At 34.5% G+C, this 14,047-nt stretch overlaps 1 protein-coding gene across 1 annotated transcript in view; it reads right to left on the bottom strand.

Annotated features, from left to right (window-relative positions):
- The window catches only part of Gabra1 (gamma-aminobutyric acid type A receptor subunit alpha1), a 48,309-nt gene extending 37,172 nt beyond the window's left edge, over nucleotides 1-11,137 (bottom strand). The window contains exons 1-2 of the mRNA XM_026395373.2: nucleotides 11,064-11,137; nucleotides 7,639-7,751 (exon numbers count right to left, since the gene is read on the bottom strand). Coding sequence (XP_026251158.1) covers nucleotides 7,639-7,751; nucleotides 11,064-11,137 — 187 coding nt within the window. The remainder of the gene's footprint in view (nucleotides 1-7,638; nucleotides 7,752-11,063) is intronic.
- Between the last annotated feature and the right edge of the window lie 2,910 nt (nucleotides 11,138-14,047).

The following is a 14,047-nucleotide window of genomic DNA, read 5'->3' as shown; positions in this document are numbered from 1 at the left end:
GCATACCTCAGAGCGTTTCTTAGGGAAAACATATTTTTCCATAGATTGGGTAGGTAGGTAGGTAGGTGGATACAAATAGGTGTAATTTTAAATACAGGTGTGCATAGACACATAAACACAAATTATTCTAATTAAATTCAGATAATTTTAAAGTGTTCTAAAAGAATGTCCTTGAACTGAGATCTGAAAGATGAGGACAAGTCATTCATGAGCATATCTAGGAATGGCATCAAAGAGGATAAATCGAAACAAAGGATCTTATGTCAGAATAAATGTGTCATGTTTAAGAAAGAGAAGGTGGGCCATATCTGCAGTGGTGATGCAAATGATTATGGTATAAGATGATGCTATTGAGACAAGTGGGACCACATTTGAAGAGTCTTGCGTATTTCAGAAAGCCACTGACCTTTATTCTAATGCTGCAGGAAGCCTTTGGGTACTGAAGTAACATGATGTTACTTGCAGTTTAGAAAGACAGAGGAAGCTATGTGGATAATGGATGGTAAGACTGTAATAAAAGAAGTGAAATGGAAAACAAAGAGGAGAGAATTGTAGTTGGTATATGTTAACAATACCTATCACCACAATTTGTTTAATGTGGCACTGGAATGTTTTCACTGGAAATGCTATTAATTAAGGAACTCAAAGAGTAATATTCACTAGACCAGCTTCCAGGGACCCATAACTTAGGAAGATCTATTGCCTCCTTTAAGCTACTCTATTAATCCATAGAGACAGACACCACATGGAGGCCAAATGGACTAATGTTAATAATCATAATAAAATTTATCTCAAAGTCCTACTTTATAATGTTCTTGTTTGGAAAGTGAAAGTACCCTGGGCTCCCACTTAAACATCAATGTATACGTCAATGGATTGGGCAATGTTCTAGCACCTGGCCAACCTGCCTGGAGCAATGTTTTTTGCTCCCTGTTCTTTGTTTTTATTCTCTTAATGCCCTAGAATATTGGCATATATTCCCTGATTGATATATAGAGCTACTTAATTTTGGCTCTAATACTCAGCTGCTAAGTTGGGATATGAGATAGATAGTGAAGCTTCAAGATGCCTCATCAATCCTGCCTTTTGTGTTTTTGAATTCTAAGAACACAGATGATACAAGCTTCTGAAGGAAGAAAGGTCAATTTTAACATAGGCATTTATTCCATTTTCACTGAGAAATTTCTGCCTTCCCTCCTTACATTATAACGTGAACAGTTTCTACTGGGAAAGGGCTAAACTTAACCTTGATGGGTTTCTTTGGGTCTATATCAACCTTGACCTAAATTGTACAAGTTATTATAGTTTTAAAGCATTATGCTTTCTGATATAGTATTTTAGTGATGTGAGAATGATAATATAAAAATCTTGGAGGAATATTCTATCACTTTAGGTCTTTGTTTTCTGTTAAATTTTCCACAAATAACAGTCTGTGATGTTTAGCAATGACATTCTTGTCTTAGGTACCATACATAGTTTTCCAAATACAGATTTTAGATTATGCCAGGAAAAAAAAAGTCAATAGAATATATAAAAAATAACTGTTTTAAAGATCCCATGTTGATACTAGAATCAAGATGGGAAATAGAAACTATTAAAAGGTCCAGAATAGATGCAGGAGAATAGAAACTATAGCCATTTACTGAGACTGGCCTTTAAACTTGACTGTAGTCTCAATGGCTTTATTTTATCTCAAGAAATTCTTGGAAGCTGCTTTATACACAACAGAAATGGTGAGAGTAGAAAGTTTCATACACAAGCCAGAACATTCCTTTGGGTATCTAAGTTGGATATATTGCACAAGCTAGATTCATGAACTGGCTAGAGAGCTTGGCCAGGGAAGGTTAAAAAGGTGCTTTCTGTTCATTTTAACAGTTCTTCTTGGGTTTTTGGTAGTTGTCTTTTCTGTGAAACTCAAATGAGTTATAAAATATTTTGATATAGTATTTTAGTGAAAATGGGTTGAATTTGCCAAAGTCTGAGCAGCTGCTCTACACCCTACATTAAAATACAGTAGTTTCAAAAAGAAGGATGCTTGTGAGTTGAATTTTAAAACAGAATACTGAAGGCTATTTTCTGGCATCATCATCATCATCATCATCATCATCATCATAACAACAACAACTATAATAACAACAAGAAAAAGGGATTGGATAACCCAAAAATGTCTATATCTTATTTTTACAGATATTATAAGTGGAATTCTTTTATTTTATCTAACAGTAATATAGTATGACAGAAATATCTTTGTCCTCTCTATTTTTGAAATTCTGGCTTTTTAATATAAGCAGAAAATGCATGTTTTAAGCTTAGTTAAACATGAATACGAGGGGCTGAGGTTGTGGCTCAGTGGCAGAGTGTTTGCCTGGCACGTGTGAGGCCCTGGATTCAATTCTCAGTACCACATACAAATAAATAAATTAAATACAGGTCCATTATGACTAAAAACATATTAAAAATGAATATGACTCTTCTTTCTGATCTCAATATCACATGGGATGCAAAATAATAATAAAAATGTTTTAATGACATTTTATAAAGTGCAGGTAGACTAAATTTCAGTTTTAAAAAGTATAAAGCTATATTTCTTTCCCAATTCTCTAGTGACCCAAGCCTCACAAATTTGCAAAAAAAATAAAAATAAAAAAATTCTCAAAAATTAATCTTTTCACTCTCAACTTTCCATTTTTTAAAACTTCTTTTTTAAAATAAAGAAACACAACCCAAGGTCCAGACTAATTACCTAAAAAGAAAAAAAGAAAAAAAGTCATTTGCCAGCTGCAGAGAATTTTCAACTGCTTTGACTCATTGTAGGAGTTGCGGGATCTTGTGGTTTAAAATGGAGGTTTCTTCCAATAATTGGGCTAAAGATTAGGCCAAAAGGTTTTATAAGAGTATGAATAATCCAAGATGAGGTAAATTATAAAGAGAATGTCTGTTTGGAGGCATAGATTATTTTTTTAAATAATATTTTAGTGCTAAAATGCTCTGAGAGGAAATTACAGCTGCAAATGTTCTTCTTACACTTTCAATTAACTGCTTAGATTTCAATTGCTCTACAGCCTTCTCCCAATTATTTGTTTAGATTTGCTTAAGCAAAATCTAAAACAAAAACAATCAAAACAGTCAAATCTATAACACTTACAGCACACAAAAAAAGAAAACTGTAAATATTATGAAGTGTACAGTAGGGTAAGTTCCATTTTCTACTTACAATCCTATCCACTTCCTTATCCACTTGGCCACCCATCCCTCTGGGTCTGTTACACATTCATCTCTCTTTCCCTGGCCATCTTCATCGACGTGGTTTGATGATAACAACTTTGAAAGGCATCCATTGTTCTATACATCATTTACTAAAATCAAATTTAAAGTTGAATTTAGCAGTAATGACAGTTTTTCCCAGGAACTACCATAAACAGGGATGGAGTCAGGGGAAAATTCTTCTACAATCCCTACAAGTCCATCCTATTTGTGTTCCACCTAAAACTGGATGAGTTTTTCCTAATTTGTTTTTAGAGAAGTGAAATGAATTTGGTTATAGAAGAACATGTCTTTTGAGAGCTAGATGAGGGAGACTGAGCTCATGCACAGGAGGAAGGGGAACTCTTAGCTTTGTGGCATGACCTGGATGATGACTGCGCTCACCCTGGCTCACCCAGGATTCTGGCACATCTTAAACTATAGCTGGTACATACAGATGGATAAAGAAGAAGGAAAGGACGTCATTGGAAAGGTCTTATTTGTCCTTGACGACCTGCAGTGTTTCTTCAGGATTAAGCTTCGGGTGTGTTTAAGATTACCTTTTCCTATTCCCAAAGTGTGGGAGGAACCCATATGAAAGTGAAATAAATTCACCTAGATGTGTGCAGTTCAGCAGAAGTATTATTTAATTTTTCATGAAGCTAGAGCATATACAGGCTTCCTCTATTTATTATAATCACAAGTAATAGGAGAAAACTTGGGACAATGAGTTCACTCAGAGAAATTTTGGTTTGGTCATGATTGAAAGTAAAAAGAGAAGTCTTGATGATCCCTGTGCCCTCATGTCTATCTGTCCAAACGGGATGGATTCCTCTGCTTTATGGTTTCATCTGTTTCTCTCCAAGACCTCAACCCCTCTCAATTTGCCTTATTCAGACTCCTTACTTCTATCTTTTTGTTTCTCTCCTTTTTTCCTGAACTTTTACTTTTTCATCTTCCCATTTTTCTGACTTCTAACCAGCTATATCATTCTTCTACAAGCTGACCTTGTTTTAGACAAGATTTTTCAAAAATAGTTTTCAGCTCCTCGTTGCAAAGAGAAAGCAACCCTTCATATCTTGTCACCAAAGAAAAATATAATAAATGAGAATGAATTAAACAATGATCCACAATCCCAATTTGTGTTTTCTGGCTACTGATGATTTTAATTAGAGTTTATTTAAAATTTTCTTCATTTACTTTGTGCTTAAAATATAAACCTGGTTGAGTTTTCTCTTTAGATTTTCCTAGTATATTAAAATTTAAAATTTCACATAATCTAATCTGTTTTAACTCTCCCACCTTAAAAAAAAGAAAGAAAGAAAAAAGAAAAAAAAGAAAAGAAATCCTGCACTAGGGTTGTGGAGCTGTGGTAGAGCACTTGCCTCGCACATGTGAGGCACTGAGTTCGATCCTCAGCACCATGTTAAAATAAATAAAGTGAAGGTACTGTGTCCATCTACAACTAAAACAAAAATTTAAAAAAAAATCTTTCCAGGATGTCTCTTTTTATGTTATCCTTATATTTTCACCTTCATAGGCTGTCTCTTGACACTGAAAAAAAATAGCCTTTTCCAATAATGTTGCAATATCTGCCAGCTGATTTCTATTATCTGAATCCACCCCTTTACGTACTTAGGTCCTTAGTTTGTACCCACAGCGCACATCCCTAAGGAGCAATACTACACTTCTGATGCAGTGTGTTTCTAGAAAACGAGTCATGATGAATTTGCACATACAACAATTTCTTATAATATTCTGGAGTCTCGGGTTCTCATATTTTCTGAGGATTTTCAGAACAAAATATTCATGCTTTTTGAAGAGTTCTGTTATTTTTATAAAAATCAGACTTTTGTCACAATAAAGAAGGCAGACGGCAAGATGAGGCTGTCCTAGCTGTGATCATGAATCAACTGAAAGGAATCTTTTACCCTCTTAGTAAATAATGATAATTATTCAAGTATATAATAGTTTTGTTTTGTTTTGTTTTTGTCTGAAAGCCAATGATTCATGTCAAAAAGTAAAAGGAAGGAGATTCTTTTAGCAACAGGAATTTATCAGAATCCATGTCATACTTAAATTGAAAGAAATGCATGGCAATCTAAGGAAATAAAAATATATTCCAAAACAGTAATGTTAAAGATGAACTAATGTACTCATTTCTGGAAGAAAATCTCCTAGTGTTGCAAGTTCTGAAAATTAGCTTTTCAATCTATGCTTAGCCTGGTTTACAACTCCACAAATCCATGGTTCTCCATGGTCTAGGTATACATATAAGTCCTGCTCAGACTATATTTGAATACTGAATTAATGCATAAGTTATTAAAAAGTTACATACAGTTAAAAAAATATTAACAATCATGGCTTATTATTTATATTTAGAACTATCATACAACTATGCAGGTGATCATTGAAGAAGGTGATTGTATAAACATAAAATTATCCAACAAACTGAAAAATACACACAAATCTTTCAGAGGATATTCATGTGCACACATTAAAATATTAAACAGAATTTCCTGAAGTTGGATGAAAGGAAAGTCCTTATAAATGTTATAAAATTCTGCTCATTTTGTAGGGAGTGATATGCATCAGGAACGAGATTCAGTGAAGGAATCATACACATTTTTACGAACTTTCATAAGTCTTACTTTTTAAAAACTTACATCAGTAACCCATTCCTTAGTTCTGTATATACCTCCTCTATATGCAGTCTTTATAATTTACTTCATATTTTATGCATCAAGAGAAATTTCCTTGGAGCCAATGCTGATGTTATGTATTCATAGACATTATATCAACATATGTACACTATCATGCTCTCTCATTTTGTGATGCCCCAGGTCTAGTTTGTTTTTCTTTTTGGAGACAGGGTCTCCTTATCTTCCACAGTCTGGCCTCAAATTACTGGGCTCAAGGGACACTACTGCCTCAGCCATCAGATCAGCTGAGACTACAGGCACCTTCACCTGAGTCTAGCAACTTTAGGATTTTTAAAAAAAATATTTTTCTTAGTTGTAGATGGACACAATACCTTTATTTATTTATTTACTTATTTTTATGTGGTGCTGAGGATAGAACCCAGTGCCTTACTCATGGGAGATGAGCACCCTACCACTGAACCACAACCCCAGCCCCTAAGATGTTTTTTTTTTTTTCAACTGAATGAAAACTAAGGGAAGAAGAAGTCTGATGAAATTTGTGTAGCATGTCCTAAATATGAACATTTGAAATAGATAAGAATGGACACCTTGTAAGACCTTTGACATATATTCTAGTTGTGAGTTTTAAAAAGCAGTTTCTCTTAATTCTCTAAGACAGTAATGACATTTAGCAGCTTGAAAATAGACCCATGATGCACATCTCTGTGATTACACTACACAAAATATTTTTAAAATGATTCTAAATCCAAGCTACTCTATTTGGTTGTAAAATCAGTGCTTGACTCTTAAGCTTCTTACTCACTGTTTATCTGTGCTGTCTAAATGCAGAAGAGGTGTCTTTCTTATTATTGCCGTTTAGTTACTATTTAAATATTACTATTAGTTTCTACAGGTGCTTTGGAAAAAGGTGCGATATCAGCTAAAGCTGGGAATCAAAGATTCTAATATTGTTATCCTGTGTGATCAAAAGAGATAATTAATATTCTTGCTTTACTTGTTTTACTCTTACAATATTCTGACTTGGTTTCAGTAATTTTTGTTTAACCAAGTATAATAGTTTGATTATTTTATTCAAATAGATGTATAATTTTTGGAACTATTAATTCTTATTGTTATACATATTTATGTATAGTAATAAGTTCTACTTTCTTCCTTAACAGAAATTCTTCAGTATGACCAATGAATTGATATTCCAAAAAAAAAAAAAATCGCTACAGAGAATTAGGGTGTAAGTTCAAATGTATGGTTAAAAAAACACTACCATTTATTTCATTCACCTTTGATCCTAGAGGTGATGGTAATCTAGCATAGCATAGTGGATCAATATATATAAACGTTTAAGGCGACAGATTCAGTGTATCCTGTATGAATTCAATGCAGACTTAGCAAAAACAGGTGAGGTTGATGGAGTTTTTAAACTGGAAGGGACAGTGTCCTTCCCATTGCTTTCCCTGTATAATCAAATTATAAGAAAACATTGTTTTTGCCAAACAGATGTAATATCTCTTTCACATCATTATGAGAACTTTGCATCTTTTGATCCATAAAGTTATGTGGACACAACTATCATAGGGAATTGAATTAACACTGAGCAATCTATTAAAATAGTATTAATCATTGAACTACATGGTACCATTCTTATTATTTTAACACTTAAAGAGAAAACAAGACTATCATCATAAAGATTTTCATATTATTCTTTAAAGTAAAAAAATACAGTAACACAACCCACCTCCCAAGCCTGGTCTCAGGCGATTGTCATAGCCATCTAAGAGTCGGTCCAAAATCCTAGTGAAGACGGTGGTGTTGTCTTTAAGTTCATCTTGCAGTGAGGGCTGTCCGAAGCTGGAAGTAGCATAAAGATAAGCAGTGTCTGAGTTAGATACACGTTTCCACTGAAACTTCTTTCTGATTAAGATTTTCCTAGGTTTTCCTACTTCTCTTTCTATTGAATCTTTGAAAATTCCTCCTGCTAATTTTTTTTTTTTTTTTTCAGAACTGGGGATTGAACCAAGTGCTTCATGCATACTAGGCAAGCACTCTACCACTGAGCTACATTCCCAGCCCTGATTTTTTTTTTCTAAATATGGAAGGGAGAATAGAGGAAATGAATACTACCTCCTTGCTTTCTGAATTCTCAGCATAATATTATGTCATAATGTGTATCTTCTCTGAGCAAGCAAAAATATTCACACATGTTAGAAAAAAACTGGGAAACTTCTCAAATTAAAATGTGTGTGTTCGTGAGAAAGAGAGCAAGAGAGCGAGGCAGTAAAAGATATTTATAAAAATGGTTTTGTTTTTAATTTAACATGTAGCAAAACCCTAAGTTTTACCTATCATTTTTTCTTCCAGATCCTAAGGATCTGTTTTGATTTTTTTCATGTTCTTTTAAGATATTTAGATGAGAAGAAGATAAAAATGTTTACATTAATTATATTTTAACTAATGTTCAAAATTTCATTCATCTTAAGATTTATGTTCCAATTTAAAAAAAATTATCTGATCAGTTACCTAATTGAATTTTTGTCATTGCTGGCCTTAGACATGAAAGAGTCCTTGAAAAAGAGAAAGTTCAATAGTCTTAATGTATAGTTTATAAACTGTAGCAAAGCTTTCGTGTTTAAGAAGACAGCAATTTGTAAGCAAAGCTCATTCTAGAATCCAGCTTTGTTCAACTTTTAAGCAAAACTTTATCTCCATGTTTCTGTATAGAAATAATTATTTCTACTTAAATTGTACTGTTTGAGGATGTAGCTTGTATCTCAGCTCATTATCAGTCTTTGATTTTCAACCACGTCTTGACCACAATTCATATACTGTTTCTTTTATGAACTGCATTACTGTCTATGCTCCTTGAATCATATTTTATGTAATGATTAGCATGACATTTCCAAAATCCTTTGAGAGAAGCATTTTCTATCTTAGGATGGATCACACTCACTGATAAATTTCAATGATAGCTCTGACCTTGAGTAAAAAAAATACATGAATATAGGGTATAAACTAAGGAACTTCTACAAATCTGTCTTTCATATTTCCTACTTAATACACTTTTTATTTCACTCTTGTGTGTTCTTATTACTAATAAGTATTAACATTTTAAAGAAGAATTTATTTGATAGTAGCAAGAAATACAAAGTATCATTTTGAAAACACTGTTTTGCAGGTAATTGATTTTGTATTAGTCAAATGCAAAGGCGTTTTTTTCTGAAAGTTTTATTTTAATAAAGTTATTAAAAATGAAAAGTTATCCAGGATATTAAATATGTTAAGTGTGTTCTCATAAAATATTTTTTTATTCTGCTAAACTCAACATTAATATCACACAGATTGATGGCTTACTCTTTTTCAGTAAAATTAAACATCTTTTTTTAAATCAAATTTTCTATGAGTTCTGTATCTTCCAGTATGTCTCATTGACAGATGGCAAAAAATAATTTTCTGAATGCAATTATTTACAAAAACTCATTGTCACAAAACTGACTGCTATGCTTGCATCTTTCAAGGGTATTGGAAGGTCATCTTGATAAAGATGGAAAAGAAATGTTAGCACACCTTAAACTCTAATGAGCTCCTGATAGACAGCTCTAAAGAAGAAAGTAATAAAATAGCAAGGAGGAAACAGTGAGATGGGATGACAACACAGAGTGCAGATAAGTTGTTTGCACAAACCTTAGAATAAGAGCTATTACCTTTACCTGCATTCCCTAAGTTTTTATAGCTCATATACAATTCAGGAAATGTTTTTCTCTCTGTTTTTGTCTTATAAGTGTTTTCACCAATTCCTTCCATTGAAGTGCAAATACCAAAGGAGATTTCCCCTTCTCCCAAGAACATTAGCTCCCCTGTCCCTTTTAGGATAGAAATCTCTTTTTTGTGTGATTTTATTTTATTTTTTTTTCTAATCAGGCGCTTCATCTTTGCTTCTAATTGACTATGACAAACTGTAATTGTCAAAGTAAAACCTTAGAAAAAATATCAAAATTATTTATCTGTTAATAAATTATCCATGCCACCGCTGTGTTTCCTAAACAAAATGTATATTTTGAGGAGAAATGTCAGTTACAGTACCTGATTTTGATTCCATATGAAGCACTATAGAATAAAACACTGTGCACTAACTCCATCTACAGGTCATTACAATAATAACACTTCATAGAATTTTTCAAAAGCAGTGAAGATCATTTAACTTCTCAAATTAAGAGTATCTGACAGTAATGTATGTCTTGTTCATCTCGTAGTCATATATACTATACAAAATTCCAAAAAAATAATAATAGACAACTTCTCAATTAGAAAACATGCCTCCAAATTCACAGAGCTTTCCAGGATACTCTGTTTCTCTCTTTCCGTTACATTTGAAGAAACTCAGGTTTTTAGATCTAGTTTAATAAGTTCTTATGGGCTACAGGAATAAAGTACACAAGAAATATTCAAGCAAACAAAAAATCACTCTCAAGTATTTGGTCATATAATTTTACTATAATATCTTATAGTCTTGATTGGATCATTAATCATATTTTGAATATGCTTAAACATTAATATTTCCTTTAACTTTTATATAAAACAGTTATGCTTAATTAGATAAGTTTGATTTTACCTAATGTTTGTAAATATTTATTTAGTATATTCCACCTTTGTTGGTTATATAAATATAGTTTTGAAACATAGTATGCACCTGTATTCATAGAGGCATGATTTTCAAATTAAAAATATTATGTTAAACTTTCCATTTCTATATATTCACAAATTATCCTATGATCCTTAAATTGGCTAAAATTTTTCTTTTTGGAAAATCAGCGTGCATGGTATGCAGACATTAATTGGGGGAACTTTTTCTACGAATTAGGAAACCGAATTTTTTTTCAGTTACAACCGAATAGTGAAAAGTTCAATCCAGGACTCAAATGTTAAATTAATACATTTCTTAACAAAGTCTTAGTCTGTGTATTCTAACTGACATGCAAATAAGATGTTTATTTTTCCTTACTACTCTTTAGTCTTAGCTGGAATTTTATTGCACTTAAGTTTTTTTTTTTTTTTTTTTTAATTCCCTTAGTCATGAATTCATCCATGGACAATTGTCTTCCCCCTAATGGAATAAATGAAAAGTTACAGAAATTCTCATGCAGATTTAAAATAAAGTGTCCCCACCTTCTTCCAGTCAACGTGCTCAGAAGGAGGGTCCAGGCCCAAAGATAGTCAGAGAGACCTGGACTTCTCTTCATCGCGGACTTGAGCAGCTGAAAAGTAGAATAAGTAGAGATCAATGTGTCTTGCAAGAAACATCAGGTTATAACCACTAGGGCTGACTGAGGCAGTTCAGATGAATGCTTTGAAGTCAGGAAATGACCTCACTGGAATATGACACCTCATTGGAAGCAATGGAAACCTGGACCATCCATTCTCCACTTTTCTTTCCATTTCTCCATTCAGAAATCTATCAGTACCTTAATTTCTCCTGTAAAAGAATACAAGTTGAAATGCTTTCAGGTGACAATATTGCTCAATATTAAAACTGTGAGTTATTTTCCCTGGGCTTTTAAAATTTCTATTAAAATTTGATTTATTCTCTTCTTGTTGTTTTGCATGAGAAAATGTTGACCTTTCTGATTTGAGTCCCCATGACTGGACTCCACATTGAAAAAATTAAGCTTCTATTATTAATAGGGAGAAAAATGTTTGGGGTGGAATGTGGATGGTTAACCTGCTCTGTTGACTGAATTCATCTCTGGATTCTAGATAGTACCTTGATTTTAGAAGCAACTGTATTTATCTCTTTATAAAGCCCATTGGAAACACACTGTTGAATGCCAAAGTCGTGCTTCTATTCTGTGTCTGTGATTGCCTTGTTAAATAAGCTCACAAATGTTTCTGTGAAGCTAAAGGACACACTTTATAGTCAAGCCATGTACTGATCTCTCTCACATACCAACCACACACACACAAATGCACACAAACATGCCCACACATATCTTTTAATCCCTTTCCAATTCTGCCAGGTTGCTGCTGAAAAATGTTTCATTCCAAACAGATGGAAGCTGGAGTGCTTTGCCTTGCATGAAAAGGGGGATCTTTTTTCCCTGTTAGGTAAAGTGCAATCCATCACTATTGATTGTTGAATTTAGACCTGGTAGTGGGATGCTGGAGGAATGGAGGAGTGCGGAAGGCTTACAGAATTAAAAATATACATAACCTATTTATGGAGTGCATTTCAGAAATTCAGTGCCCTACCAGGTTAAGGAGCAGATAGTTACATTTTATTTCAGTGAACTGTCATTAATTCCAGCAATAATATGAGAAATGTTAGAAGTATGTTAGCACTTCCCTCTATCTCTACTCTTCAGTAGGATCTGGTGATTAATGAATTGCAAGTATTTTAAAGCATATTTTTTCATTAACCAGTCTATAGTTTAATGTAGTATACCTTTAATTATAGCTACAAAATGCTTTCCACACTCTTGGGGATCATTTAAATCAGTAAAAACCATTACAAACAGGCAAGTAAGCAGTGAAATATAATTAATGTGTTTGGAGTGAAATGGTGTAGAGATAAGAACTGTGAGCCACATCATAGCTTTTACTTAATTTAGTGCCTGGTTTTGACACAGATGAGTAGAATGTGACAAGAAATCTTGTATAAACATTATTATGTTAAAATATTGCATCTAAATGGCACAATTATTATTCACCCTTTCATTAATCTTCATTAATGTTAGGAAGGGAAAAACAACTTCTCTTAGCCCTATTAATTTTATTTGATCTTTATAAAAAGGGGGAATTCCTGAAGGAATAAACACAAAAACAAAACAAAACCCCAAGGCAAGACACCATAGCTTTTTGCTTTCCTATGGTATTTTTTTAAAACAGAAAAACAACGCTTCAGTTGTTGGGTAAGAAAGTTTCCTGCAAATACAAACATAATAGTTTAAAAGAAACGCTAAACTGCCTCCTTACCCCTTTCCACCTCCAACCTTCCCCTTCCAGACAGACACTCCAAACACCCTTAATATCCCCTGCCACCCATTTCAAATAACAAGTTGAGTTTTTCGTGTTCAGAATGGGAGAGACCCCTACACCAGAGGGCATTTTAGCAGCGTCCACTAGAAAGGAGAAAAGAGGCAATTTTTCATCCAGAATTAAGCGTGCCTTCCCTGAGATGGAAGAGGGAGAGAGGATTTCTGTCCCAGCGTCTTAACTTTAGACCTTGCCCCCCAACGCCCCTCCCAAACTCACCCCAGCTCCCCCTGGCAGGGAGGGGAAAAAAAAAAAAAGACCAAAACAACATGTCACCACCCACCCCGCGGAATAAATTCAAATCTGCCTAATAAAGCAAGAGAGAAAAGAAGAGAGGGAGAAAATAAAGCTCCTAGATCGCTGCAGTTTTCGCCCTGAAGAAAAACATTCGTTGCTGCTACCTGCTACAGGCTCAGGCTCCTGTCCGGCTCCCTCTTGCTTTCTTGCTTTCCCACCACTATAGCATTTCTGTCTCCCAGGTTAGGAAAAGCCATGTTCAAAGCGCTGTGGGTCGCGGTCCGAAGGCGCACTTACCTCGGGCCCCCTCTGGGCACCGGATCGCTCAAGACCGGGGGAAAAGTCTGCGAGAGAAAATCGTGGAGAGCTGGAGCCGGCGCGAGTCTGCGAGTCCAGGCGCGCCGCGAGCGGAGGGGCGTCCTCGCTCGCTGCCTCTCACTCACTCGGTCTGAGCCATCATGGACTCTGAGTGCTCCAGAGCTGAAGATTTCACACCCAAATTTGCTTCCCAATATCCAATCTGCAGCTATACAACAAAAGATTTCTCTTTACCAAGACAGTAGTAATACGTCCCAGGGCAAACCGGATGTGAAATAGGCGGTGACTTCATGCCAGAGAGATTTTATTTTAGAAAGGAAGGTGGTACCAGCCTCTGGATCTGGAGACCAATCCGCCCATTTTTTATATGCAGCACAATTTAACTTGCACCGCTCTGGCCCTAATCCCCTTCTCTATAGCTGCAGACTCAAATCCTTCCACAATCTGCTGCATGCATTCCGTTTGGGGGCAGTGGAAATGGGGAAGGGAAGGGTAGAGAGGTTTGGAGACGTGGGGAAAGCACTTTGGATCTTTTCACACTTGCAATTGACGAACACCCTATTTTA

The sequence above is a fragment of the Urocitellus parryii genome, chromosome 1, assembly GCF_045843805.1.
Source record: "Urocitellus parryii isolate mUroPar1 chromosome 1, mUroPar1.hap1, whole genome shotgun sequence".
In the NCBI taxonomy this organism is placed as follows: Eukaryota; Metazoa; Chordata; class Mammalia; order Rodentia; family Sciuridae; genus Urocitellus; species Urocitellus parryii.
Note: the sequence above shows the minus strand (reverse complement) of the source record. Positions and strands in the feature narration are given on the sequence as shown.